This window comes from Trichoderma aggressivum (assembly GCF_033847375.1).
Source record: "Trichoderma aggressivum f. europaeum strain CBS 100526 chromosome Unknown scaffold_011, whole genome shotgun sequence".
Lineage (NCBI taxonomy): Eukaryota > Fungi > Ascomycota > Sordariomycetes > Hypocreales > Hypocreaceae > Trichoderma > Trichoderma aggressivum.
The window spans coordinates 587,527-603,404 of record NW_026946377.1 but is presented as its reverse complement, the minus strand read 5'-3'; the positions used below and the strand labels follow the sequence as shown (position 1 = coordinate 603,404).

Here is a 15,878-nt window from a genome sequence, read left to right as displayed (position 1 = left end):
GGGCTTGGTGAAGCTGAGCCAACCAACCGCCACGGGCTAGATCGTCATCTAAACCCGGCTCCGGCGCTTGGCTCCAAGGTGAGCAAGGCCCTGCTGTCTTGCCTTGAACCCGCCCAGCAGCAGAGACCCAGTCCATCTCATCCCTCGCATCTGATCCGATCCACCCACTCACTTATAAGCGGCCCATCCACCTCTCCATCCATATCAAACACTCAACAAACTTTCTAGATACTACTAGTATAAGAGAGTGGTCCTTCGCCAAGAGCAAGCTACGAGTGCACCTCAACTTGCCAAACCACCAACTCGGCCTGAGTACAGATACTATACCACTACTGCTTATACTTTCTCCGTCACGCCGAGTCCAAGTCCCGCTCTTCACACTTTTCTCTCGCTCACTGTCGACGGCGCAACAGCAGTACCAACAACATCCCCGTCATCGCTCCCCTGAAACGCCAATCCATCAGATCTGCAACAATCTTCGGCACATCGCTGCCGCATCATTCCTCTTTGCCCTTCCGAAGCTTACGGAGCGGAGCCGCTCTGTGCTTGCATTACCCCGTTAGCTTATTCTACTATACCCCGGTTCCCATTACACCACCCATCCGTCTGCTTGGCACGCATATATATATCTGGGGCTTCTGAACCTTGAAGTGAAGCTGGACCTGGGTTCGCCTCGGTTGCAACACCACAGCCTGGCCGGTGACAAAACAAGGAACTGCCGCGCAGGGAAAACAAAGGGTCAAAATGTCCATCTTCTCGCGCATGAGAAAGAGCCGCCAGCAGGCCAAGGAGCACAATGCGAAGCTCGCTGAGCAAGAGAAGAAGGAAATTGAAAAGACTCCCTACAGGCACGTCCCCACACACGCCGCCACGGATGCCATCGCCAGCGCGCCGCCCAGCTGGCGAGAGGACGACCGACAGAAGATACAGGAGCAGAACCGCCGGAGGAGTGCCATGGCTGCGTCCGGCCACCACATGAACATGCCCGGCGCCCCTCGCGTTGGCAGCAGCCTGTCCCATGTCTCGTACCCCACGGACAAGAGCGTCACCCCCATGGTCCGCCTGCCCCGAGCGTACAGCTACACGGGTGTCTCACCCTACTCGGCAGGCTACAGCCGGGACATTGCCCACTCAATGCCCGATGTTGGTTCGCAGTTTACGGCCTACGCCGCCTCGGCCAAGGGCAAAGAGGTCGTCAGAGTGTCCGTGTCTGGCTACAACACATCGAGGACCAGCCCAACTTCCTCTCAAGGTTCGTCGTCGTCGCTGTCGTCTGCTGCTGCTTCTGTGCGCCACCTTGACCCGCAAGATGCTAACCAGCCGCTCCCGACACCCAGAAGAATCAGAGAGCTCCAGCGGCTCTACGAGTTCTCAAGATGACCTCGAGATGAGACTTGCCCGCCCTCCCGTGGTGCGGCCTCCCCCGCCTCCCACGGCGGCCGAGAGGGCCAGTCGTCGACCGCGGCCGGGCCATCGCCGCACGTCCGACTCATCCATTGAGCGAATTGCCATGGCAAACTCGGCAAAGGGAGCCGCCCGAGATTCCCGCCCTCCCACGTCCATGAGAGGCTTCGGCTCCATTGCGTCCATTGCGCCCATTGTCAACGCACCCACCCCAATCCTGCGCAATTACACCCTTCCGCAGGTTGATTTGCCCGAAACGTCTCTTGCCAGCTCCCTCAATGCCAGCCTCAACACCTCGGCTACCACTCTTGTTTCTACTTCCGCTCTTGCATCGACGGACCGCAACCCCTCTCCGGAACATAACAGCAGGGCTTCCAAGGAGCGCAAAGCTGCCAAGGTGACTCGATTCACAGAGCTGGAACGGATCGAGTCTGGTGCTGAAGCGTTGGCGGCTGCAAAGTCTGAGAGCGAACGTCAACCTGTCACTGCTCCTGCTCCTGTTGCTGTTACTCCTACCCCCAAAGCTGTCCCAACGCCCGACCCAGTCCTTACTCCCGTTGTCAAGCAGTCCATCATCATCAACGTCTTCCCAGAAGAAGATTCGGTGCCAGAGCCCGAGGCCACCAAAAAGTCAAAGAGATTTTCCAAGAGCAGCAGCAAGCTTGCCAAGAAATCCCGTTGGGCTAGCTCAAAAGCGCCTGCTGTCACTGTTTAGCTGGGCAATCTAATTGATATCAGCCCTTGTACTTCCCTTTTTTTGTTGTTGTTTCAGTCTATTGCATTGCTTGCATTTTGGATATGGCACCATACCATGACTGCTTGCTATTCTTGCCCACTGATGGGCCATTTACTTTGGGTGAAAGGGAAAGAATATATGGAATCCGGAGTTTACTTGGTTTTTCTCCTTTGTTTTGATGCTTTGACATGTTCTGCGCACAGCGACTATACTATGGCATACTCCGGGCGTGGAGCATGCTTTGCAAGCTTACCAGCACCGATGAGAATCTTTGGCGGCATAAAGAGAGCAGGCCATTCATTTATGACGGAATGAAAATTTGTTTGATGGAATAGAAAGAGTTGGCACACACACGCACATACGCGCGCTCTCATTATAAACAGGGGGCTTTTTTCTTTCTTTTACTTTTTGGATATTGATTTATTTAATGGGCGCTTTGATTGATACACTGGGATTACAACGGGCGAGTTGTGTGTTGTTTCCATATTTGTCTCTGCCATTATTTTTCCTTTCTTTTTCTTTTCTATCCTTTTCTTTTTTCTTTTCAACTTCAATTAGAAATGACATTACTTGAGTGCACTTGGCCTTTTCTGCGTGAAAATCTCGTCGTCGATAATACCGTGTGCCCGTTGTGAAATTGAGATCAATGGCAGTGATACTGATACAGTTGATACGAGATAGGTACCTACCTAGTAGTACCTAGTAGTAATAAGCCACAGCGCTCTTCACTACTGCACTTGTACCGCCACCTCAAGCAGCGCCGCCACTATAAGCGGGCACCGCTACGGACCCGAAACCCGCTGCCCGTGATTGGCTAGCCTTGCCGTGTGGAGACCATCTGCCCCCCGCACCCCGAAACTGTGGCCTCACTGCTGGCAACCGCAGATTCGGGCAGGCGCGTCATACTAGGTACTGTACGATGGACAGCTTATCCGCCAGGTGTCAGTGAAACTTGCGGCATCTGGCATTTCGACATCTCGCATTCCTTTTCATTTGTCCTTTTTTTTTTCCTCAATTGTTTGGTTTCGCTTAACATTTATTCATCGTCTTTTTCTTCTTCTTTTGCCTCTTCTTTCCCCCCACTCTCTTTTCGTCTTTCCATTCCTACACATGCACAGCATCTGACTGATCCATTCTTCTCCCCCGTCTTTGGCTTCAGGCCAGCGCCAACACCCAAAAATGGACTTTGCGACAGCCTTGTTGGAGCTTCCCGCGCCGCTCTGGGCCTGGGCCAAAGCAACTCCAGTCTATATCCTCCTCGCCCTCTTCTTGGTGCTGGTCCTGCTTGGCCTTGTCAGCGTATGCGGCCATCTCCCGCCTCTTAATTTCTTTCAATTGCTCCCTCCCCCCTTTCAAGCCCGCGAAGCTAACCGGTGATGCGCAGCTCTTCATCCTCCTCCACCTCGTCGCCCCGAAGCCTCGCCCCGCCCTGTCTTCTGAAAAGACATACATCACCAGCAGCCCCTCTGGCAAGACGACGCCGCGCCCTCTTCCCTGTTGGTACGATCGGTGGCTCGCAGAACGCCGCCTCAGCGAGCGGCGAGTTCGCCCGGACGAGGCATACCCGACTCCTGACGTCGGCTCCATCGAGCCCGCCGAGCTTCTCCTCAGCGTCGTCTTCCCCGCGTACAACGAGCAAGACCGTGTCATCCCCACGCTGGAGGAGGCCGTGGAGTATCTGGACACGCACTTTGGACGCGGCGCCGGCGCCAAGAACCCTACTACGCCGGCAAAGAAGCGGCATGCGCCTGGTGCTGCCGATCCCAAGGAGCTGGGCCTCAGCGGCTATGAAATCATCATTGTCAATGACGGGAGCCGCGACAAGACGGTCGATGTGGTTCTGGAGTTTGCGCAAAAGAATGGCCTGCACGACGTCCTGAGGGTGGTGTCTCTGGCTAAGAACCGGGGCAAGGGCGGCGGCGTCACTCATGGCCTTCGTCATGTGCGCGGCGAGTATGCCTTGTTTGCTGATGCAGATGGCGCATCGCGGTTTAGCGACGTGGCGAGATTGATTGAAGGCGTTGAAGACGTTGTGGATGGCTCACGCCGTGGTGTTGCCATTGGCAGCCGTGCCCATCTCGTTGGCAGCGAGGCCGTTGTCAAGGTATGTCAAAATCCGTCTCATATGAACGACATATCACACCTCTGTATTTCTGTTAACCTCTTCTCTCTCTCTCACTCTCTCAGCGCTCTGCTCTTCGAAACTTTCTCATGCGGTCATTCCACCTGGTCCTCACCATCCTCACGCCTCCCGCCACATCTCGCATCCGCGACACCCAATGCGGCTTCAAGCTCTTCACCCGCGCCTCTCTGCCACACATCGTCCCCTACATGCATGCCGAAGGCTGGATCTTCGACATTGAGATGCTGATGCTCGCCGAGTCCGCCCCGGCCACTCCCGTCTTGGGCAGCGATGGCAGTGTTATCGGCACTAGCCCCGGTATCAAGGTCGCCGAGGTGCCGATTGAGTGGCACGAGGTCGGTGGAAGTAAGCTGAATGTTATCCAGGACAGTATCAAAATGGCCATTGGACTGGCCGTCTTGAGGGCGAGTTGGATGATGGGCGTATATAGGAGACGCCTCACCTGAGACTTGACTACATGCAAAATGATGGAGAGAAGAATGAAATTTGGGAAAACTGGCACATGTTTATCATGGATGATATCAAGCAGAGTAGGACTAATCTAGTCAGCGCAGCAGGGCCTCGATTTAAGCATTGGCCAGCAACTTGTACTCGTTTTAACACATCTAGCAGGCAAGCGGCATAGAATCCGCACTCACACCTACATGGCATCGAAGGGCCAGATAGCTACAGCATGGAAAATAAGAAAAATAAAAAGAGTCATATGAAATGAGGTTAGTATTACGATTATTTAACGTCTCTAGCATCTTTTCTAGCCATAATTGCGTAACTACATTTTTCTCATCCAGAGCCTAGCCTTGCCATTTTCTTCTTCTTCTTCTTCTTCTTCTTTCTCTCCAAGGTATATTAGCCTCGTATAACTCCGCGCCTCGCCTGTGGTAAATGCCAAAAGAAAATCCAACGTTGATATTTTCATACAAGAGAAGAAGCATGTATATATATAAGAAACAAGGTATTAAAAAGAAATTGTGTTGGATTTTGCTTTGCTCATATTTTTCTTCATTGGAAGCCTTCTCTCCAGATAACTGGCAAAAAGACCACGCAGGCCTTCCACAGGATGAGAACGGCATCGAGCAGCGCGAGGGGCAGTTTCCAGAAGCCCAGCGGCCCGCCAATGACGTTGGCCCCGTTCATCCAGATGGCCACAAAGGCGACGTAGAAGAAATGGTACGCAAGCACGAGGGGTCGCTGGATGATGCCGCCGAGCAGGCCGGCCGGCCCGTCGGTCCAGCCGCGGCGAAAGTACTCGAAGCAGCCCAGCTGGAGGGCGCGCAGCTGGCGGTCGTTGGCGGCGAATAGGGAGTAGAGGGCCTGGGCGAGGGTGTTGATGATGCTGGTGAAGTTCTTGCGGCGCCAGTAGAGCTTGTTCATGGCGTCGCGAATGGCCGCCTTGTCTTCGAGGTTGGGGACGAGGTCGGGATGCAGCAGCTCGGAGAGCAGCAGCGCGTCGTTGAAGGCGACGGTCATGCCGCCGCCGGTAAGGGGGTGCCGCATGTTCAGGGCGTCGCCGAGGACGACGAGGCCGCTCGGGGTCTGGGGAACGGCGGGGAGCCAGCTGTTGGGCATGCTGCGGGGGATCTTGCCGTCGGCGAGGGCCTTTTCGGCAGCCGGGCGGATGGCCTCGGGGAGCACGGGGATGGCGCAGTTCTTGATGTAGCCGCGGACGCCGCCGGCTTCGGGAGAGGCCTGGGGGATGTTTGCGGGCACGTCGAAGAGCGCTCTGGTCTCGTGGGTGCCGATCTGGTAGAGGAGGATGGGGAAGGCGTTGCCGATGATGACGTGGCCGTGGAAGGGCAGCGGTAGCTTCGTGTCGACCAGCTCCAGGGCATAAAACTTGCTTTTGACGACGGGCTTGGTCTCTAGGACTTGCTTTCGGAACTTGGAGTCGTATCCGTCGGCAACAATGGTGAGCTGGCCAAAGAAGTAGTCGCTCTTCTTCTCTCCCGTCTCCTTGTTGACTGTGGTCCGTGACTCCACGCCCAGGACCTGGTCTGTGTGCTCTCCTCGAATCGTCTTGACAACCTCTGTCTCGACGACTGTGATGTTCTTGTGGCCCAGGCACGCCTTGCGCAACTGCGAGATGAATTTGCCGTGATGGAATCCGCACCCCTCTTGCTTCGTTCCGCCCGTCCCTCTTCCTCCCCACGCATGGGTCACTTCGCCCTTTTCGTTGAGTCCGGGGTAGGGAATAGCGCATGGCTCTCCGTGGTAGATGACGTTGTAGCCGTAGCAAGGGATTGCGTCGATGGCCTCGATGCAGTGGCCCAGGCCCAGCTTCCTCAGGGCCGTCAAACCTCCTGGCTGCAGCAGCTCGCCCACAATCCGGTCGGGCTCATGCATCCATCTCTCGAGAAGAAGCACCGAGCGTCCCTGGTTTGCCAGAGCGAAGGCAGCCGCGCAGCCAAAGACACCGGCACCGACAACGACGACATCGGCCTCATGGTAGACGTCACGCCGCTCACGTGTATGGACCTCCGAAATCATTGTTTCCGACATTGAACTGCAATTGTAGATGTACCCGGTGGAAAGAGAAGAATGATCTTGTAAATGCTCGTTCGGGACGGTCGAGTCGAGAATCAAAATCTATCGATGTAATTGAAGGGATAGCAAGGCCCTCGGGGAGAGCCAATGTTGTTGCAACTTGCAGTGAGGGCGGCCGGGGAAACGGTATCGTCGTCTAGGTATTTATTGTCCTTGTTCTTGGGCGGTCCAACAGACTGTCACAAGCCAAAGCAAACGCTGCGCAATTGACCAATCCGCGAGAGTCGAATCAACTTGATAATCGCATTGGGTCCCTGTTCATGACATGACGAATATGCTGAAAAGGAGCTCTATCACATGATTGTGGGACGATGAAGTGGCTTTTGAGTCTTTTGGCTGCAAACTTTCTCGGAAACTGCCTAGCGGTCAAAGGTCCGAATACGATTGCGGGATGGTGGGGAAACGAGGGAGATGTTCTGGACCTGATCTAGCCCTTTTGGGGAACGGGCGGTACATACGGAGTACTCAATGTAGCTTTGTTTGGTGGCGGTTTGCATGTGGCAGGTGGGGGGTGAGGTTTTGCGAAGAGGCAGTTGCAAGTTGCGGAAGGCATCAACGAGAATTGATGTCTGAGGCAGCACTCCAACATCAACAGGGCATTGGAGTACGAGTACCTTGGCAGAATCAGACACTTTTCAACAAACATTCCTCCAGTTCTTGACACCAGGACATCAGCCTAGCTCCCCCAGAGCTTTATCATGCAATGGATTCTTCGGGTTGCGGATTGGACAGAGCACCTCAATGGTGGAAATCTTGCACTATTTCGCCAGCAACAATAACAACAACAGCAGCAACAACAATACGAAGGCTGTTTCAATGGAGTCGATTAACCGGTAGGACAAGATGATGCTTCTACAACGAATTCAAAGAAGCAATTTCATTACATGCATCAAACCTCAATCAGGGTTCAGATATCATGGAGTAGCTGCCATCATCTACCACTACCCTGCACTATACTGGCTCGCATATATGGCCTACACAATCATCGCCTCCCTGCCGCAGCCGCGTATAACTTGTTGATAGCGCTCTTCCACTGCCTCGGATCTGGCCTCAAAAGACGGCGGTCATACGTGTATAGACCATTAACTTCACCCTCGACATCGGTCGTCTGCGTCCAGATGCCGCCGCTGCAAGCATAGCGCTCAACCTGGTCATAAAATTCGCGGAACAAGAGACTCGCGCGATAGTTGTATGAAACCAGGTCGTCATTGACTTCGTAAGTTTGGTTGATGGTGTTGATGGCCTCTTGAACGTTCCAAAGACTAACAGTTTGTCAGCTACTGAACTCTCCCAACAGTTGAGAGATGCAGAGTAGAGAAGGGAGACCAACTGTTCGATTGATACATTGTGGCCGATGCCGCCAAATTCGCCCTGGAACCCGATACGGTTGGGGTCATACGGAGAAGAAGGAGTGGAATAAAACGGTGTTCCGCATTGCGGATTGGCGTAGTGATGGTTGTCCTTATCATGACGCATTCATCAGCCCGCGTTCTCTTCTCGAGCAAATCATGTATGGAACATGACAGTCGACTCACCGAATAATCTCCGGCGCCATGATCATTCCACCCGGTTGTTGCATCAATTAGCCTTGTTGAGTCGATTTCACGAACAACTTCCACGAGTTGCAGTTCAGGATAGGGTGGACCCCTGAGCTGCCCCCATCCTTCGTTATAAATGACCTGCATCGTGGATTTGGAGTCAGCTTGAATCATTGTGGAGATCAATTATGGGCAGCCATGGGAGAACAAACCCAAGTAATAATCGATGGATAGCTCTTATGCTCATTGACCAAGATTTCGAGCTGACGTTGAAACTCTGCCTGTTGGTCAGGATTCGGAGGCCGACTCCCGTCGTTAGTCAGGCTAGGCATGTCTTGGATGACCATCAGACCAATTTCATCGCAAGCTCGGTAAAACAAATCTGGCTCAACTTTGATCTGCGGCATACGACTTGATTTAGTACCCAATCGACAAGAAGCTGGTGACGGATAAACGGGTTACTTGCATGTTTTCTGACCGTGTTGAAGCCCAACCCTTTAAGCATCTTCAGATCATATATCATGGCTTCTCTGTTTGGCGGCACATACAGCCCATCAGGCCAAAATCCCTGATCGAGCGTGCCGAAGATGAATGTGAATTGTCCGTTTAGGAGTGGTCTTTGGACCCCCTTGACTTTCCCACTGGAAATGGTGCGAAATCCAGTGTAGCTGGATACTTCATCCTCACCAAGAGTCACCGTCAAGTTATACAAAGTTGGAGAGTTTGGAGACCACAGCTTTGGCTGCTTGACCTGGAACTTGAACTCCTCATCGGAAGGGCCCTTCTGCGAAGCAATGACGCGACCGTCGAGTCCGACGACGGACACTTTGGCGGAGGTGCCTTGCTTGTTCGAGCTGTGGACCGTCACAGAGACTATAAATGGCGTTAGACGTGAGTTTGGATCGCAGGCCACTGCAGAGGGGGGATTCTGGTAGTTTCGTACCTGTGCCGTCCATTCCCGCAGCAACGTCCAGCTGGGTTATATGGTTTGAGGGCACACTTTCCAGCCACACAGATTGCCATATTCCGGAGCACGATCGATAGAATATGTGGCTAGGATTTCGGGTCTGTTTTCCAACTGGAATGACATCCAAGTCTGTTGGATCGTGAACAAACACGGTTCTGTTCCGAGATCAGTATGCAGCATCATCACCATTCACACGCTCACTCCTGCCACAGCGAATGATCACATTGTCGCGGCCACCAAGGGGGGGAACATGACTTACACGCTGTTGTCATCGCCAAACTTGACAAACTGGGTTATATCCACCCCGAACCGAAAATATCCTCCGGTGTGGGTCCCGGCCCTGGCTCCGTTCACAAACACCACCGCCTGGTAGTCAACTGCCTCAAAGTTCAAGATCACATTTTGCCCATGCCAGGCATGCGGTATCTTGAAGCTGGTCGCGAACCACATGTCTGTGATGTTCATAAGCTGAAGTCCCGAGAGCCCACTCTCGATACAGGACGGCACCAGAACCTCGCTCTGAAGTGGGCCATCCGGAGGGCTATCGGAGTCGCCATCCCCAGGACCAGCAGGCTGAAACGTCCAAATGCCATTGAGGCTCTTCCAGGCGTCGCGATGAAGCTGTGGCCGGGGATGCTCTGGCCATGGATTGGTACCAACACTGTACGTCCAATCAGTGTCCAAGGGCGGTGTCTGAACCTTGTAGGGTGTCGGACTGCTGCTCTGCGCGACGGCAGCCGCCAGAGAACAGGCAAGCACAAGCAGACGTGCCGAAATCATATTCGGCGTATTCAGAGCTCTTCTTATTCGGATGGTCCTACAGCATGGACCTACCGCATGGAGGATACCCAATTGTTTTGTTTACAGAAAGGAGAAGCTCAATTCAAGGGAGGGGGCAACCCTTTTTATCTGAGGTCTTACCTCTCTCCAGAACCAGAGGAGAACTGTATCTATAAATACTGCTACATTCTCAAGGAGGATCCCTTGCATCGAGCTCACTTCCCCTCTTTTCTTGCCTTCTGCCTAACCCAATGATACGCTGCATGCGAGCAATGGCCTGTTGTCCTACGCATGGATACTTTTTCTATACCTCATAATGAGGGGTGATGTGGAGATGCAGATACGACAAGGTTCAACAAGTATACGCACAACGAGCGGTGGACAGAATGGATCCATCCCATGGTATGTACCGTCGGCTTACTGGATAGGCGTCTTTCATCTTCCCAACCCGTTGGATCGGTCTTGAAAGAGTACGTTGGTGTGGAAGGAGCGGAACCGAGGCCGATCAATGCGGAGAAAGACAACAATCCATGTTCCCCTGACTCTCACGGATTCTTCGGCCAATCCACGGGGCTCCATATAATTTCATTAAGCTTAATTGCTTGCTACGTCTTGTACGCCTCTTGAATACGCTTTTCTCCTCAGCGGGACTATGCCACGACATTACATTGGTACTGGAAATTGCGGCTGTACACCGCAATGGAGAGGCTAGAGGTTCCATGCTACGGCAGAGCTTTGTCTTCAGGTTACATCGTGCAACTGTTGATCATCTGACGCCATTGTACAAATGCCGTGAGGGGGAATCCGAGATGCGAACACAATCCATGGAACAAGATGTTGGTCCAGCGTCGCATTTTAGCCGATGGTCCCCATTGGGTCGCATAAAAGTGCCGGGGCCATGTGAGCCGTAGATCAACAGACTAGGAGCATCATCGACGGATTTCTCGGTTCAGGCTTTATCCCTAGGTCGGATCGCTTGTTTATGGAAGTGTTTGCCCGGACTGGTTGCGATTGTTTCTAGGATCGATTCTGCGGACATTGTAAATGTTGCTGGGCGGTTACCATGCCGATTCTAAACTTTGACTTCAACCATTCGCCTCATGCTCACGAAGAAGAATATTTCCATCTTCTCTTCTTCTGGTCTCCATGAATCGTTATCTACAATCGGTGTGTCTACTGGTGTTCGGGGATGCAAGAAAGGTCAATTCCAAAAACAAAATACTTCAATTTCATATAAGCTAACACCCATGCTCACTGTACCGATATTCCCGTCACCATCACCACTGAGCTCGATAAGGCGGTTGAGCGGCAATTTGAAAGGCCATCCTTCATGATATGTTATCAATCGAGTCTCAGCTCATCTGTTACTATCTGAAAATTCCTAGTTATTTACCATTCCAAGCCAATTGCGTGCGCAAGAAGTTGCAGGGTTTATACGATAAGCATCGAGACTGAACACCCCTCCTGCCGGTTCAGAGGAAGCCTGTTTCTCATGACTGGTTTGAACATCAGTCATAGTTACATTGCTGAATGAGTCATCGAATGACGGGAGGCGATAGGGATCTCTTCTTTCTTCCTGCCAACGGTCGAGGTCGTCCTGAGATAGCCACATTCCTGCACGCGAAAGGCGAACACGCCGCTGCTTGTCTGGTCTGGCAGATGGCAAAGGAGTTCGACGTGAAGCCCGAGGCATCGTGGCCTGAGGCACTGCAGTTTGAGGCGGCGCCTCTGTTCTCGGTACCTCAGTTGAAGAATGCACAAGTTGAGAAATAGCGACTCGAGGCGCCACTGTTTTTGGTACCTCGGTTGAAGAATGTACGAGTTGAGATATAGCAACTCGAGGCACCACTGTTTTTGGTACTTCAGTTGAAGAATGTACAAGTTGAGATATAGCGATTCGGGGCACCGTCGAAGAATGCACAAGTTGAGATATGGCAATTCGAGGCACCGTTGAAGGCAGCACAAGTTGAGATACGGCAATTCGACGCACCGCAGTCTGAGGCACCCTTGTTTTCGGTACCTTAGCTGGAGAATGCACAAGCTGAGATATGGCGATTCGAGACGCCGTAGCTTGCGGCGGCGAAGTTCGACCGGCTCGGCTGAATTTTCGTTTGTGAATGCCACCATACATGGGATTCGCTTGGCTAGATGGCCTCTTGACTGTCTGAGCTTGAGCCTGAGCTGAAATGGACACTGGGTTTTGATGGATGGGGAGCTCGGGGCTCATTGGTAACACCATACCCTCATCCTCGTCAAAAAATGGCTCAGGGATGCTCTGTGGGTTTACTGAAGAAGCAGTGGCCGGGGGTGCCATAGCTCTTTCATATGGAGCCGAGGCCACAACAGATTGGGCTCTTTGCCCAGCCCGATATCTTGGGCTGTGTTTGTTAGCTGCCTGCCAATCCTGTCGAGAAATTTCTTGGACGTCATTGTCGCAATCGCCCATTACTCTCCTCTCTCTCTGTTCATATATGCTCTGCTGTGTTGGTGCTGGGGGATAGATACCATATCCATTCGGAGCATTTTCCGACTCCCCGGAAGGGACTCTGGAATATGGATGTGATGGAACACCACGTTGCGGGGCCAAGGTATTCGGATGGCCAGGGCGAGGATGATTTTCAGTGCCCACAAGTTGTTGAGAGACTGGCATGCTTCTAATGGGCACAACGATTGGTGCCAGACCCTGTGCTTCTTGAGAGGCTGGTACTACGTCAGACGGTGCGGGCCTTGATTCGACGTCGTTGGAATGCGATGGGTGCCCGTGAGGTGAAGGACCTCCAGTGACTTGAGCGTTTTCAGCCTGCCAAGTTAACACACTGTTATAATGCACAGCAGTCTCCTTGGGAATTGTATGGGATAGCTTGGAAGCTGCAACAGCGTCAGGTTTATGCTTTATGAGATGTTGGACCACTCTGTTTCCAACGCTCGGCGCAAACTCTACTATAGCGGGCTCTTGGGGGTCATCCAACGGAGGACTATGTCGGCGCCGAAGGGAAGCTTCTTTTCTGAGCTGCGCTTCTCTTCTGAGACGGCGACCACGCTCTCTGTTTGTCTCTGGGATCGCCTGCTGTGAAGTCGCTGGCGGCTGTGACGTAGATTGTGGATGGGTGGGTTTCGGATATATAGGCTGCCATCTCGCTGGCGGCCGTGCATTTGCCATGCTCTGTGGTGCCATGGATGACCGTGAAGGAGGCCCCGGACGTAGAGCCATCACGGAGTGTAGAGGTGTCTCTTGTCGTAAAGTCCTGGCCGATTGGGAAACCACTTCTGGGCGTGGAGGGTGTACTTGATTTGGAGTCGTTACTGGATTGTAAACCGCCGGTTGCTCTGGAGCGGCGGGGGTTTGTGGATTCGCAGCCGGCAGCGTATATGTCACTGAATGCTTGAGCATCGCCCGTCGTCGAGCTGCCGCTGACTTTGACTTTGGGCGTGGCCCATTGAAGGGTTGCGAGCTCGGGCGTGGTCGTTGCGAGCTCGTGCGCTGCTGTCCAGAAGCCATCTCACGTTCTCGTTTCTTATCACTAAACACCTGTAACTCAGATTAGTGGTGACCGCAGACAGGCGATGGTTCTAAACCGCTTACAATAGCATCTCGACAACTGGGATATGTCTGTATAGTGCTCCAACGAATTTGAGGCGCCTTCTCACTGCCGTTGCTTGAAGGAGATGTTTGTGCACTGCTATGGCTTGCAGGAGGTGTCCGCATAATGTTACATCTTTCCCGAGCCCTCAGCTCCCCGAGATGAGTAGTAGCAGCCACCAGTTGAGGACCGTTGATACCAGGCGCTGTATCCTGAGTCTTGTGAACATCAAGAAAGTCGACGGCACGCCGTGCGACCTCGTACACCGAGTCGGTGGGGGACAGCGGGCCCCCATGGTGCTCCGAGAGAGAATTCTGTCGAGGCTCATTACTTGTACAAGACGGCTGTGTGTTTTGTGGCATGGTACAAGATGCTCGCCCAGAGTCACAATTTACAGTAGGCACCTGCGTGGGACTGTGCGTATCGAAGGGCGTCGCCCGTGGCTGAGCGGTTGTCTTTCCACTTGTAATGAGATGACTTGAGTTTGTCTGCTTTGTCTTGCGACTCCTAGGGGAATTTTTCCTTGTAGACGATGTGGCGACCTTCAGGCAGCTAGGCTTTGAACGATTGAGCACTTTTGATTGATGAGTCGAATCAGGGGCAACACATTGCCCAGATACTGCCACTGCCTGTTCCTCTTTGGTTAGTAGAGATATTCCAATGTATCATTCCACAGCGAGGGCCTAAGAAACTCTTACCTCTTTGATGGTGTCCTTATTTCTGATATTGTGGTCGTCTTCCGCGATATGAGTGCCTAAGTCGGGCTGATTTAGCTTCTCTCTATCTCTCTGGTGCTGGAGGATTGTGGTAATTGGCATTGCCGATTCTAGTTCAAAACGCAGGAGTGGATGGTGACGTTGCGAAATTTGTGAGGAATTTGGGTATAAACAAAGAGTATGACCGCGAGTCCGTCATGAATATCTGACCTGAAGATGGTTGCTGCTCGGCAAATGATGAAGAGATGATCCCGTTTATATACCTGCTGCCTGAATGATAGGTAGTGTTTGACTCAGGTGGCTAACTTGCGCGAGAGTGCGATATACACACGTGTACAGCAATGTACAACGAGGAGCTGAGCACGGCAAGCCAGCAAGACGTTGTCTCAGCCACAACTCACATCAACTGTGATTATGAGAGATCTCTCTGCGACAACAATAAGTAATAGTAATAAGCCCGCAAGGCGGCCTTATTGATAATGCGGGTGCCGTGTCTCACTCAGCAGCATCGGATACCGGGCGAGATACCCAGGCACGAGTACGCAGATGAGCACCTGCATGCCCTGGGGCTAGATGGCAAGCAGATGCATCGAAATTAGATTGCCCTGGGCTGGGCTGTCAATGAACCCGGAAACCACGTCACGGTGGCCTGGCCCCCGAGATGCTCCATCCTTATGCATGATGCTTGCTCTTGCTTTGCTTTTGCGCCTGCTACGATTTCATTCGTCGTCTTGCTCAAGGATACAGCGTGTATCAATATTGGCATCAGCAGAGCACAGATCTTGTAGTAAGAGAGCCCCTCCTGTGGCGGTCCGGCGGCGAATGGGATCATGGACCTATCTCTTGTGCGACAGAAAATGCAGAGATGATTGACGACGAGGAACACACCCGTGCTCTCAGGCTCATCGGCGTTTACTGCGGCATCACATCACTCCCCCACGCCACGGAAGCCATGTCTGGGAGCGCTTCAGCTGTATGGGCTAAATGCAAACACCCCCTTCGCGGACGCTAGTGGCTTCACCGGCTCGACTTGGCAATTTCGTGGCTTGTGTCCCGCCTGTGATGGGTGCAAGACTCCGGGCTCCCGGGGCTAGTTCCCGTCATTATTTTAGTTCCCTCATGCCAAAGCGTGGTGCCTGGGCTCGACTGGGGAGAGTTTCCTGATCCGAGTATTTGTGAGTCCGCGTACGCGCTTCTTCTGCCAAAAGAGCTGGAAAACATTTCGAAAGGAACAGGCGTTAAAGGGGGGAGATGGAGGCGAAGGTACAAGAGGTGAGAGGTGAGAGAGAGAAGGTAGAGTAGGACTTGCGATTCAATCAATATTCTGGCGTGAGCTGCATGCATTAGCATCCGGGCATGCCAATAGCGACCAAGTAAAACGCAGCCTGAGGCTGGATGGCGGCGCCAAAATCATGCAGAGAAGCAAACATTTGAGTCAGAAGGGAGGCTGTAATCCTTGCTGTCTCGAGCGT

The 15,878-nt window shown here is 52.9% G+C and overlaps 5 protein-coding genes across 5 annotated transcripts; 2 read left to right on the top strand and 3 right to left on the bottom strand.

Moving 5' to 3' along the window:
• Positions 1-744: 744 nt before the first annotated feature.
• On the top strand, positions 745-2,119 carry Triagg1_3806 (uncharacterized protein; the record flags this gene model as incomplete). Its single annotated transcript, XM_062898139.1, has 2 exons — positions 745-1,252; positions 1,338-2,119. The coding sequence occupies 2 exons, from the start codon at positions 745-747 to the stop codon at positions 2,117-2,119; spliced, it is 1,290 nt and encodes a 429-aa protein (XP_062757309.1).
• A 1,200-nt stretch (positions 2,120-3,319) lies between these two features.
• On the top strand, positions 3,320-4,729 carry Triagg1_3805 (CAZyme family GT2; the record flags this gene model as incomplete). The annotated part of the gene is made up of 3 exons (XM_062898138.1): positions 3,320-3,439; positions 3,498-4,244; positions 4,328-4,729. 3 exons carry the CDS (start codon positions 3,320-3,322, stop codon positions 4,727-4,729), a joined length of 1,269 nt encoding a protein of 422 aa, XP_062757308.1.
• Positions 4,730-5,282: 553 nt separating this feature from the next.
• Positions 5,283-6,779, bottom strand: Triagg1_3804 (uncharacterized protein; the record flags this gene model as incomplete). The annotated part of the gene is made up of 1 exon (XM_062898137.1): positions 5,283-6,779. The coding sequence occupies one exon, from the start codon at positions 6,777-6,779 to the stop codon at positions 5,283-5,285; it is 1,497 nt and encodes a 498-aa protein (XP_062757307.1).
• A 1,027-nt stretch (positions 6,780-7,806) lies between these two features.
• On the bottom strand, positions 7,807-10,109 carry Triagg1_3803 (CAZyme family GH2; the record flags this gene model as incomplete). Its single annotated transcript, XM_062898136.1, has 7 exons — positions 7,807-8,086; positions 8,155-8,285; positions 8,360-8,503; positions 8,575-8,760; positions 8,841-9,235; positions 9,306-9,484; positions 9,589-10,109. 7 exons carry the CDS (start codon positions 10,107-10,109, stop codon positions 7,807-7,809), a joined length of 1,836 nt encoding a protein of 611 aa, XP_062757306.1.
• Positions 10,110-13,084: 2,975 nt separating this feature from the next.
• Triagg1_3802 (uncharacterized protein) lies at positions 13,085-14,052 on the bottom strand (the record flags this gene model as incomplete). The annotated part of the gene is made up of 2 exons (XM_062898135.1): positions 13,085-13,593; positions 13,758-14,052. 2 exons carry the CDS (start codon positions 14,050-14,052, stop codon positions 13,085-13,087), a joined length of 804 nt encoding a protein of 267 aa, XP_062757305.1.
• Positions 14,053-15,878: the final 1,826 nt, after the last annotated feature.